Source organism: Chenopodium quinoa, unplaced genomic scaffold, assembly GCF_001683475.1.
Source record: "Chenopodium quinoa cultivar QQ74 unplaced genomic scaffold, ASM168347v1, whole genome shotgun sequence".
In the NCBI taxonomy this organism is placed as follows: Eukaryota; Viridiplantae; Streptophyta; class Magnoliopsida; order Caryophyllales; family Amaranthaceae; genus Chenopodium; species Chenopodium quinoa.
In genome coordinates, this window is record NW_018742914.1 from 5835910 (window position 1) to 5848333 (window position 12424).

The following is a 12424-nucleotide window of genomic DNA, read 5'->3' on the forward strand; positions in this document are numbered from 1 at the left end:
CATGCTTTCTCGTGAGACCTATCTCCTTCATTCCCTGGGATCACTTCGCTTGGCTTGCTACCATTCGTTCGATCATGCGAATTAATTTCCTAAATTTTCTTCATACGAATTATATCAAAAGTTCAAACCTCATTGTTTGTATACACTAAAGATTGTAGTGGGTTATTTTGGGTCATGTCTCGTGTCGAGCTCATGTATTTTGGGGTTATCTAGGCGCGGGTGGCACATCCTACAATCCATGTGTTATGCCAAAAATTTTAAAAGGTTGGCCCATGCATGACCCAAGTCCACATGTCATCATGTCATGCTTGTGTAACTAAGCTTAACATGCCTTCATTAATTATAGCGTGTTTTTTTGTGTCAAATAAGGTTATGCTTCTCTATAATAAAGGTGGTTAACATGTTGTGTTAAAAAAAAAGTTAAATAGAGCAACAAATGCTATACGTGAAAAAATACAAATAAATGATTTTACTTGATATTATCGAAATAAAGTACTTCGATAATAATTAAGAAATAATTTTGTTTTTCTAAAATATTGGTTTTTGACTAATCTCATTTATTACATAAACCCCAAGTGTATATACTTTGTATAGCCTTTGAGGTTTAGTGGGTTTTAAAAAAAGTTGTTCATTTTAGGCAAAATTTAAATTCATAAATCCCTTTTTATGATCACACATGATTTAATGTCCACAACAATTATGCTTAGTGCTTAGGCAATCACCACCGATGCTTTGAAGGAAGCACTAGGAATAATGCTAAGTCAATCACTATCAAATATTCAAATGACGATGATCCCATCAATGATGAACAAAAAATGTTGAGTTGTAATCTTTATAATCATATAGTTTTGGTTGGTTATAAATGATTAAATGTATTATGTATAATATATTAATATATATTTTTGGTTGGAGTGTGTTACTCGTGTAAACTTCCCACTCGCGCATTTGTATTGTTAAGAGTAGATTGATTGTAATTGGGTTTATGTCCTTTATTAGAATAAATAACGTGGCTTAAGGATATCAATTGTGAAGTATTTAATTTCTAGAAGTTTCAAAATGGTTGCAATAATAATGCAACACTAAATTTCATGTGCACTCTATGCTTACACAAATTTCATGTGTTTGAAGAGAGTAGTATGCGTCTAGATATGAAGAAGCTGATTCAAACCTAAATAACTCGATTAGTTAATACGGAGTATGAATCCTATCTTGAATTGTCAAAATACTTGAACTAAGGGGCACGCTTTTCCCACTTATTTACAATTCATGCCATCAGATAACCGAATTTCGTAAATCTGGGGCATGAACTTGTATTTGCCGCTAGTAAATGAGACAAATTGTTTTTATTTTTCATTGCAGTTTTCTCATAAAAGAGATGGTTTATTTATCGAACAAGTTTAAATTATTCAACTTCATTTGTAGCTTGATTTTTTTTTTGGGGGGGTTGGTAAGGAGAAGGGCCTTTATCGAATCGGAACCTCTCATAGGTCCTCCCAACCCAGGTTAGCGGACTAGACACTTTAAGGGGTCGTTTGGTTGGGGGTAATCAACAAAGGGAATGAGAATCAACTGGCTCGATTCCCTTTGTTGTTGTTTGTTAAACACATTATTTCATTCCCTTTACCCTCCCCATTACCCTAAATCCTTCTAACTTCATTACCCACCCCTCTAGACTTTTCCATTCCCTTTCCTTAGCCACCCCTCCACCACCACACCCACACCTAGCCACCACCCTTTTACCACCCAATCGCACCTCCACAGCTCCACCGACCTTCGCCGCCCCTTCCCCGAGCCTCCACTACCATCGAAAAACCTAAAAAACCAACCCTCTTCACGGTTAATCCGTCGAACGACCCTCCCCCACCATCGAAACCCTAGGCGCTAGGGTTTCGAGGGTGGGGGAGGGCCGTTCGAAGGATTTCACGGGGAGTGGTGAGGCTTTTCAGCGGTTTTAGCGGCTTTAGGGTTTTCTGGGCTAAGGAGATTTTCGGGGGAGGGACGACCTCCGCTGGGTCGACGAGGGACGGGGGAAGGCTAGCGAAGGGAGAACGGTGGGGGAGGTGCGGCGACTGGTTTGGTGGTGGGAACGTTGGAGAGTGAATGATACTGGTGGTTGTGTGGTGGTGGGAATAGAGGGAGTGTTTCCCTTTGTTTTAAAACAAACAACATCACAAATTTTAGGTATTTTCATTCCATTCTTCTCATTTCCCTTTGTTCATTCCATTCCGATTCCCTCGTGCGAACCAAACAACCCCTAAAAGTGGAGGGAAAGGGTAAGAGAATCTCCACCTCTAAAGTATCTCTAGTAGGGTTTAATCCCCCAAACTCTTGATCGTAAAATGCAAACTTGACCAAACTATACTTGGTTAGTCCATGACAAATTGACAAGTTAGATTGGATAACATTATTACGGAATACTTGTATTATTTTTTTTTTTCCTTTTCACACAGGGATAACATTATTAATTTAAAGATTCTAATCATGGATTGGTGGGCATAGTTTAGCTTTCTTCTTTACTTTTTGGTAGAGCAGCTCAACAAACAAAGAATCATCACTCAGAAGAAAAAACCACAACATGAACAAGGAATTCAATTGATTCCCTTTCCTTTCCTTTACATCCTGCAATTTGAAACCCGGATTTCCATTCGGTTCTTCCTTAAACCCATCTTCCCTCTCAATTCAAAACCAACCCAATAATCCTGAGATTTCAACAACAACATGATCAATAATAATCTGGAGAATTCTTGATTGTATAACTTCTTAAACTTATCAGGGAAAACCCAAACCCGATTCCCCGGAAACCCGTTTTGTAAAGATGGGTTTGATCAATTAGAGTTGAGTTGAATTGATGGGGTTGTGGTTGAGCAAGATTGTTGGGTATCCCAGAAATTATGGAATTAAATCTGTAAATATGTCGCCTTCTTTAAACACTTTCTTGTTACCAGCTCCATTGCCTAAATGGCCTGAAGGTGTGTTTCTTCTACCTGTCATTTTTGTTCTTATTATTTTGTTGAAGAATGTATTTGTTGGCGTTGTTTGAATCAGTGATGTAGACGGGATTTGATCTCGGGACATGGCTTTGAGTACTTGGGTTAGGTGGTGGGTGGGTGGGTGTATCACTCATATGAGCATGTGGGTGGGTGGGTGTAGTTGAAAATGTCGAATTTGATCATGATTTTATCTCTAGGTTGCTTACTATGTTAGGTAAAATCTTTGTTTAATTGGGTTAATTGATTATGATTAATGTAGTGACAAAATCTTGCTTTAGGAGAAAATTTTATGATCATACTAATTTTATCACTATGTACATTGTCAATGTTCATATAAGCGTGTTTTACCTAGTCATATGAGACCGTGTCACACTATAATTCATAAGTAGTATAATGTAATACACTAATATGTAAAATGTTATATGTGTATAAAGGGGTAAATGGTCGACCATGTTTCACAAGAAATTGTTGTTTGGGTAAATAGTTGACTATGGGTGTCCTTAAATGAAATGTACAGCAATTGAAGAAGCTGCCAAATCAATAAATGTTGTTTTCATTTTTTTTTTCTTTCTAAATTCAATTAAACAAATTGTTCCTTTGCAAATGTCTTCAATTGTTTTGTTAATAGTACAAACTGTTGCTTTCTTTCTGTTTTTGCTCTTACCATTATATGCTTTTTGTTGCAATCATCTAGAGTAAAAGATTTCATATTCAGAAATACATCAGTCAAATTATACTAAGATATGTTAGTTAATAATTTTCTCGCCGTGCATTTATGACTATTCGAGTATTTGACTGCTTTGCATGATTTACAAAGATTGCTGCTGTTTGTGGAATAGATAATCAATCAGCATGGACTTTTAGACCCATTTTGCATATCGATACTGATTTATCATGAAGAAAATAGAACATCTTTTTCTGCCTAAACTCAGTAAAGCAAGGATAACAGGACTTGGCATGCATCGTATAGTTTCGTGGTAGTCGTAGCCTACCTGGGATGAAAATAACTCAGTATATTCTGGACATCCTAGAGCATGTTCGTATGGTTTTGACCTTAACATGTACCATAGAATCGCATAATCACAATTATCACTTGTGTTGATATTCATCAGGGCGAGGATTTGCCACTGGGGTAATAAACCTTGGAGAGATAGAAGTTGCGCAAATAAAGAGGTTCGAGTTTATTTGGGGCTCTCATCTGTCACATGACAGAAGAAAAGGAATTTCTTTCTATAAGCCTGTGGACATACCTGTAGGATTCTTCAGCCTTGGTCATTACTGCCAACCAAATGATAAGCCTTTAAATGGCTATGTTCTGGTTGCTAAGGGATTGGCGTCTCAAGATCCTAGCTTACTAGCCATTATGATGCCTGTTGATTATACTTTGGTCTGGAATTCAGATGACGGCATGGAAATCTATGATCAACATAGTTACTTCTGGCTGCCGAAACCCCCTTCAGGCTATAAAGCCTTAGGCTTTGTTGTGACAACCCAGCCTGTTAAACCTGATCTGGCTGAAGTAGGATGTGTCAGACAGGACCTTGTTGATGATTGTGAGACTTGTGATTCAATGCTTGAAATAAACTCAAAATTCCGGAATATCCCTTGCAAACTCTTTAAGACTAGGCCTCGTAACAGAGGTATGCAGGGGAGAGGTGTACCTGTTGGAACCTTCTGTTGTACTAGTCTGTGGACTGCAGAAGAAGAAATGCCTGTTACATGTTTGAAAAACAAAGACCTCGATTGGCATGCAATGCCAAACCTCGATCAGATCCATGCACTGATTCATCACTATGGTCCCACCGTTTTCCTCCATCCAGATGAGGTCTACTTTCCCTCTTCTGTTTCATGGTTCTTCATAAATGGAGCTCTTCTATATAAAGCTGGACAGTCTAATGGTGAACCTATTGATGCTGAAGGCTCTAATCTGCCTCGTGGTGGAGAAAATGACGGTGAGTTTTGGTTAGACCTTCCTGCTGATGAACGAAGGGAAGTTCTCAAGCGTGGGAACCTTGAAACAGCCAAACTTTATGTTCATGTTAAACCAGCTTTAGGTGGCACGTTCACTGATTTAGCAATGTGGCTCTTTTCACCTTTCAATGGACCAGCCACCATAAAGATTGGACCACGTAATATTGCTCTGAGCAGGACAGGTGAACATATTGGTGATTGGGAACATTTTACTCTTCGTGTAAGCAACTTCACCGGTGAACTTCACAGTGTATACTTCTCACAGCACAGTGGTGGTGTGTGGAAGAATGCTTGTGACTTGGAGTTCATAGAGGGAAACCGACCTGTCGTCTATGCATCTAAACATGGCCATGCTTGCTACCCATATCCGAGAACCTATCTTCAAGGGTCTTCAGGTCTTGGTATTGGGATAAGAAATGATTGTGCTCGAAGCAACTTCTTTGTGGATTCTAGCACCCATTATGAGATTATTGCTGCTGAATATCTTGGAGAAGATGTTACTGAGCCTTTCTGGCTGCAGTATATGAGAGAATGGGGGCCACATATTGTTTATGATTCGAGGAAAGAGCTGGATAAGGTGGTCAAACGGTTTCCATTGCTGTTACGTCGTTCAATTGCAAACTTGGTTGGCAAGCTTCCCGGAGAACTTTGTGAGCAGTCTGGACCAAGTGGTCCAAAAGAGAAGAACAACTGGTTAGGGGATGAAAGGTGGTAGAATAACTTGCCAAAAGTCATTCTGTTTAACCTGTTCTAGGATCATATTAACAGGATTTATCTTTCTAGACTTCAATTCAAGCTTGTTGGAAAAAATGGCCAAAGAAAGTGTAAAGAACATGTAAATGGAAGTGTTTTATACAATTATATGCATACATTTATGTATATGTCAAAGGATGTCATAGTCAGCTAGTAAACTTTGATCACCCTCCATACTGTAACTTCTTTTCAAACTAACAATGTGACACATGAACAATAACTTAGGGAACATTAGTTTTTGTGAAGAGGTCAAGAGGATCACATATTGATTACTAAATCTATTCACATTTCACATCTCGAGTGTGGATTTTTAATATGCATGTAAAGTACGAAGTACTATTTTGGAATCATTATTATAGAATGAATACCTCACATATTTTTCAAAAGTATCCTAATGATTAAAAATTTAAAACTGCATCAGATTTTTTAATCTGCAAATTTTATAGTATTCTATAATGTTTTTATGAGCATTGTGAGATTCGACTCATAACATTGGACTGAAAAGCTAGCCAGTTGTTCTAATCTTCTACAAGTATTTCATATCCATTGATATTATATGCTTTCGCAATTACCAGAAGTTTATCATTATACCCCTTGAATTCGCTAAAATGATTATGATTGCTTGGTATCATGTATGAATTCAAATTGGTTCATCAGTATGAACACAAATTAAAGACCCGCCGAGCTTGAACTGTGTGTCTACAATAGTACAAATAGTTAGATCCAAATAATAATATGAGGTGCAACCGTGCAAGGATATTAAATTTTAACCTTAATTGGTTGTCCTCAATGAAGATGCCTCTTTTACTTCCACAATTCGACATTGAGCAATTAAAGAAAATCGATCTAGCCTTTTGGTTAAGAATTTATATTTATATTTTAATATATCAAGAAGAATTCTAAACCGATCTAAATCGATCCAGTTCGAGTTTTAGTTCAGTTTTATTAGTTTGGTAGACCAGTTCCAGCTTAATCAATGTAGGCTTCGAGTGTTGAATTAATTTTGATTTGGTGAACATCCCTGCTTGCGTACAAAATCAATGTTTTGATGAACATAAAATTGTTTAACGAACAATTATAGGCCCGAATACGACCTTAAGTTGATTAATTCTTGACTTCAAGCAGAGCTTGCAATCTCTAACACGACACGACAACATGACCGAAACTGACACGATATGAATACAAGTTACTGATAGAAAACACAAAATCGACACAACATGACACGAAACTAACCCGCACAAAATATGTTATAAATTGGTCAAATTATGCAATTATCTAATATTCTACATAGTTTTTTGGTAGATTTTGTGGATAACACGAAAGTGACACAAGATCAAACATGAACCTGACACGACACAATCATTTTACCTTGTCAAACTTCAAGTGAAAAGAAAATTATGGCTTGAATTTAACCGAACACTCCATTTGCCACCTCCGGCCTTTGAGAGCTCGAGACACAAAACCAATCTGGGCTAAGGTGCACTACACCCAATTAATTGACAATTTGACAGAAGCAAAATAAGGAGTGTTCAAACAATCAAACCCCATTTGAGTAGGCGTGGCATGGATGGAACCACGTTGTTGCTTCGCTAGTCGATACCGAAAACCCTTTATTTGTTTTTTTAGGGTTTAACTAAAATAATTAAAATTTGAAAGAAAAATCAACCATGTTCAGAAGAAATTTACCCTCTCTTATTCGGATCTCATCAGCAAATCAATTTTCCAGGTACCAATATTTCTCAATTTTCTTCCATATATTATATAGCTTCATATTCTATTGTTTCTTTGTTTCATTGAATTCTGGGTTCTAGTTTTTCAAGTTGTATGATTGATTATTTGATGAAATTTATTGATTTCTATCTTTATTAATGAATACCCTTTTGCTAATTTTCGCATTTTAGCTTAAATTTTTGTGCTTTCTTCTTGCCCATTTTGATTTGTGCTGTAAATTGACTTTTTTTTTTCTTTGAAAATGTTCAATTTTTGTTGTCAGATGTATGTGTTAATTCTTTGGATTGGCTTTGTTATAGTTCTTCGAAGTCTGTTAATGAAGAAAAGAGCAGATCATTGGGCCGAAAAGTGGTGTCGACTGCACTGCTTTGTCTTACTGGTGGTGTTGCTTTGAGTGCCATTGATGACCTTGCTATCTACCAGGGATGTAGCAGGTATGATACAGCTCATTATTCAGTTATTCATGCCGGGTTTTTGAATTTAGAAATGAAGTGATAATGACCTGTACATAATATTGCACTATAGAACAATGTGATTCATTTATATGTTTCATTGATCCGGACATTGGTGTATCAAGACTGTTAGCTGTTAGCATTCACAATGCACAAACTCCATAGAAATTATTCTTATTGATTTACCTGATACACGAGTCAAGTTATCTTTTGTCGATTCTACATACAACAATTTTTATTTTGGTTTTGCCTCCATCTGTGTGATAATTTTATTAGACCGAACCTTCTATTTGATGGGCAGCAGTATCTGACAAAGCCGTTTATTGAAAGGCTGTCTTATGGGCTAGATTGCTAGAAATTTGTAGAACTGTTAGATTTCTGTTGCTATCTGCAACCCTTCGTGCTGAAATTATGTGCTTTCTCTGTCTGAATGTGTATATTTTTTTGTAGTGTGGTACTGTTGTGTGTCAAATGCTTACTTCTCAATGCCTATTGGTACTTCAAACATTTTTGGTGTTGAAAAAAAAAAAAAAAAAATAGGGTGGTGCCAATTGCCAAATAGGCCCAAAATTTGTTGACTAATCACTAGATAAAGTTGCCACTATAAGGAAGTGAGGAAAAGTTGCAATTATGTTTGTAATACAACAAGGCTTGTTGATGGACCTAAATTCAAAGGTTCGAGCCAGAAGGGTTGTTGAAGCAATGGAATTGACATTATTTAGTAATGAGTTTCTTAATGCTACAGAATTTGCTAGTGGCAATAACTGCTACTTGTATAATTTAAAGAAAGTGATGTGGTATATTCAGGTATGCACATGTGCATGTCTTTAAGTCCATCGGCAAAATATGTGAGAGGTGAGGGGATAGTAATAGCTATTTGAGAGTTAATCTCATATAATTGAGAATAAAACTAATCAAAGGTATCAGTATTAAGTTATTCCTAACAAAACTGTAGGGCCTATTGTTATTGTTGTGGTGGTTACCAGAATATTGCAAAGATATTGATAGTGGAGTGACCTCTTAGATTCTTAGTGTGGTTTCAGTTCCTTTGTGTCTTTTGCTCCCCTTAGATTCTCGCCACCATAGTAAGGTGATATAAGTATTTGAAATGTATATGATTGTCTGAAGTTTCCCAACAATTTACCTTCTTACTTCTTCCATGAACTCCTTGCCCCCAGAATATATTCTCTCACTTTCCATGTTAATTGGAAAACTGTGTGTTTGTCTGATTGATAATATCAGTGTAGAGAGGTTGGCTTAACTATTTTTAATATTGATAGTGATCTACTGTTTGATAAGAGGATAAAGAAAAAAGTAATTTAATGGGATGTCTTGCAAGAAGGAAGAAGAATTCCCACTGGAAGATGGATACAGGAGGAACCTGTATGATATTTGTTGATCTCAACTGAAATTTAGAATCAATTCATAACGCTGCTTCTACTTTATTTGTTCAATTTATGATGGTATGGAATCGAAAGAGATCGTCTTGACAAATTTGTACCCATAGAGAAGAATATATTTGAGGAGACTCTTTGAAAAAGTCATAAACATAAGTGCAACTATATTAGGAAAAGTTTCTTGTACATGGGATTCCCAAAATTATCAAATGAGTGGCCATCTTTAATTCTTTATAGTGCCAAGCATAGCCCTAGTGCCCTTTGTCTATGAGGATATCTATTCTGGCCCATATATAGTTTGACAACTTGTAACTGTAGTAATATATAAGCATGGGTATTTAGTGACAGACTTCGTATTTTGGATTACCGAGTCAACATATGAGACAATCAGGTAAGAAATCATAGTATCATACAATAGTATATTTTACCACAGAAAAGAAAAGCTTGTGAATTTTCTCGGAAAACAAAGGTGCATCAAAACAAAGAAGAGGTGGGTAGCTGTCTAAGTGAATTTCATGTAACAGATAACAAAGATTGATTCAGCAAGGTGCATGCAACATGGATCAAAGGTCTAAGTAATACTTCGTGTTTTGTTTGGGATTTCTAGATTTCTAGCCATTGCCAAGAGTTAGTGATTACATTTTCCTGAAATTTTTGTTGAAGTGAAGTGAACAAAGCCTGAATCTTGCTGGGAAGCTGGTGAATCGTCAATTGTAGATATGAGAAAAAGATTCTAAAAATCTCTTTAATTTTTTTCCTTGAGATATTTTACTTCTTTTCCCTTATTTTGGGTGAGGTGGGGAGGGGAGTGGTGACTGCCTGACTGGTGACAGCTGACAATATGAGCTGCATATGGATTTTTATGATCATATGATGCATTAATAAATGTAGTCATATTTTATCTTCGTCTAAAATAACAGTCTCAAAGTTCAGTCTCCATATTAAAGTACTGATTTATTGTGAATTTATCATATTATTCTATCACTCAAAATAATTTTGTCATTCCTATAGCATCTCAATCACCAAACCGAATCAATTGAGGGGGGAGGGGATTGGGAGGGGGGGGGGGTTCCTAGCAGATATGCGTGAAGTATAACTATCATTTTGCACTACTTACATGGCTACCTTGTCCTTTCCCCTATGCTTGATGCATTACATTAGTTTGCTTTGTTATTGACCCAAGTCCTAAAAATTGAAGTGAATTTTTTTTGCTTTAAGTCGATTCGTGGAATTCTCCTATTTGAAGAAAGTATTTAAATCTTTTCAGAACATCTTAGTGTAGTATACTAGTATGTGTAATTATGGCTATTTCTTGGTGGAAGGAGAATATTTACCATTAATATAGAAGTTTGAGAGATATTCTGAAGAAAGACCATCCTTAACCTCTTTAATAAAAATCTAAGTGGGTTTCTGCACAAGCCTTTGGCATATATTGTATTGCCTAGATTGACTTTTGTGAAAGGCAGGCTTGATAATATTATTTGGCTGATGCCTGGTGGCTTTACTTATCCTGCTTTTTTTTTCATACAATCAAGTGATAATAACTCAGTGCATAGTGTGGTTCGTCTTTGAAATGTCATACACATCTAGTGGTTATGCAGTAAATCCAATTTCTTGATATAATTAAATCCATCTTGAACTCAACTTTCAAACTGCTTGATATTAACTTTTGTCCTCTTTGGTTTCAGCAAGGCAATGGACAAAGCCAGCAAGAACCAGGAAGTCATAAATGCTATAGGCGAACCAGTAGTAAAAGGCCCTTGGTATAGTGCTTCACTTGCTGTAACTCACAAGAGGAAATCTGTTTCCTGCACATTTCCTATTTCTGGACCTCAAGGCGATGGAGTTCTTCGCTTGAAGGCTGTTCGCGATGGAGGTGAACATATAATTTCTCTCATCTTTTACCTGATCTTCTTGTACCCCCCTCCCCCCTTTTTGAACTTTTGTTTGAGGAGATTTGTTTAATAATCTAAGAGGCTGAAAGGGGTAAGAAAGGGGAAAGAGTAGCTTTTTACATGATAATCGTAGAAAATTGATGCAATGATTATGTAATCTTCAAGCAATATGTTGCGATAAGATTTGACCAAATCAAAATATTCCTAATTTCTATTGTCTGAAAATATTACGTCACACAGCCATTCTAGAATGTCTGGGAAAAAAAAAGTTATCACATTCCCAAAAGTAATGAGGGATCAAACACTAAATTCTTGTGACATCGTCATGCACTCTTGCAGTGAATAATATGATAACTAGTTCCCAACAGTGGGAGTAATTGTCTAAATCAACTTGGGTGGGTAGTCAGTTATCAATTGCTGCGCTGCCTATATTGTCTCTCCCTTCCTCTTTGCTGACGATTTCTCCTGCTGGTTTTGCCAGATGACTCCTGGTCATCATTCTTCCGGCCACGCAACTTCGACATCTTAATTTTGGATGCAGTGCTCTACATTCCAGGAAATGAAGAAGCGCAGAGAACCCTTAAGATTAACATCTCAGATGAGGTCCCCTCCCCTGCATGTCAAGCTTGCACTAGGTGTCCAGAGACAAAAAGTCCAGGTAAAGAATGACGACTTAGTGCAGTTTTCATGAATACGCTTAGGAAGAACTTCCTCCATAGTTTGCAGCGGAAGTGAATAATAAATTCATATATTCTTTATACATACATGAGACATTATCGCAATTTTCCTGGAGAGCGTGCAATTTTGAGCATAGATAGGTGGAGTACATGTATAATTTCCTTGGTATGTTCATGTATGAATTGAGGCTTATAAATGTTTTTTTTTTTTTCTCTAAAATCGATTTTGAAATTTTCTTTGTAGAAACAATGTACGAAATGAGGCTTACAAATGCCTGCATTCAAAATGGACACTATTAGATCTTTTAAATTTAACTTCAAGATTTCTTAAGTTCTATTATTTTCATTTGTATTTCTGTTATTTGACATTGAATCGAGATCAGTTACAGTGGTGCAATTGAGGATTTGTGCGTTTGTAATGGATAATCACAATTCCATGGGTAGTATTATGACTATTATCATATGCCTAGATAACTATATATATATATAAACTATAATTAATAAATATTATTATTTAGTACTAGTTTGCATCATATTTAAACAAGTATATCAGTATAT

The 12424-nt window shown here is 36.4% G+C and overlaps 2 protein-coding genes across 2 annotated transcripts; both read left to right on the forward strand.

Annotated features, from left to right (window-relative positions):
• The first annotated feature begins 2257 nt into the window (after positions 1 to 2257).
• LOC110728019 lies at positions 2258 to 5995 on the forward strand. The gene is made up of 2 exons (XM_021907621.1): positions 2258 to 2969; positions 4103 to 5995. Exons 1-2 carry the CDS (start codon positions 2849 to 2851, stop codon positions 5674 to 5676), a joined length of 1695 nt encoding a protein of 564 aa, XP_021763313.1. The 5' UTR covers positions 2258 to 2848; the 3' UTR covers positions 5677 to 5995.
• A 1234-nt stretch (positions 5996 to 7229) lies between these two features.
• Positions 7230 to 12176, forward strand: LOC110728020. The gene is made up of 4 exons (XM_021907622.1): positions 7230 to 7440; positions 7745 to 7879; positions 10983 to 11170; positions 11671 to 12176. The coding sequence occupies exons 1-4, from the start codon at positions 7382 to 7384 to the stop codon at positions 11856 to 11858; spliced, it is 570 nt and encodes a 189-aa protein (XP_021763314.1). The 5' UTR covers positions 7230 to 7381; the 3' UTR covers positions 11859 to 12176.
• The last annotated feature ends 248 nt before the right edge of the window (positions 12177 to 12424 follow it).

What these genes read in the sequence shown, in the direction of transcription:
- LOC110728019 (XM_021907621.1), top strand. Translation starts at nt 2,849, where the DNA reads ATGGGGTTGTGGTTGAGCAAGATTGTTGGGTATCCCAGAAATTATGGA. An exon ending in ATTGCCTAAATGGCCTGAAG is followed by an intron (nt 2,970 to 4,102) that starts GTGTGTTTCTTC and finishes GATATTCATCAG; the next exon opens with GGCGAGGATTTGCCACTGGG.
- LOC110728020 (XM_021907622.1), top strand. Translation starts at nt 7,382, where the DNA reads ATGTTCAGAAGAAATTTACCCTCTCTTATTCGGATCTCATCAGCAAAT. An exon ending in TCAGCAAATCAATTTTCCAG is followed by an intron (nt 7,441 to 7,744) that starts GTACCAATATTT and finishes GCTTTGTTATAG; the next exon opens with TTCTTCGAAGTCTGTTAATG. An exon ending in GAAGGCTGTTCGCGATGGAG is followed by an intron (nt 11,171 to 11,670) that starts GTGAACATATAA and finishes TGGTTTTGCCAG; the next exon opens with ATGACTCCTGGTCATCATTC.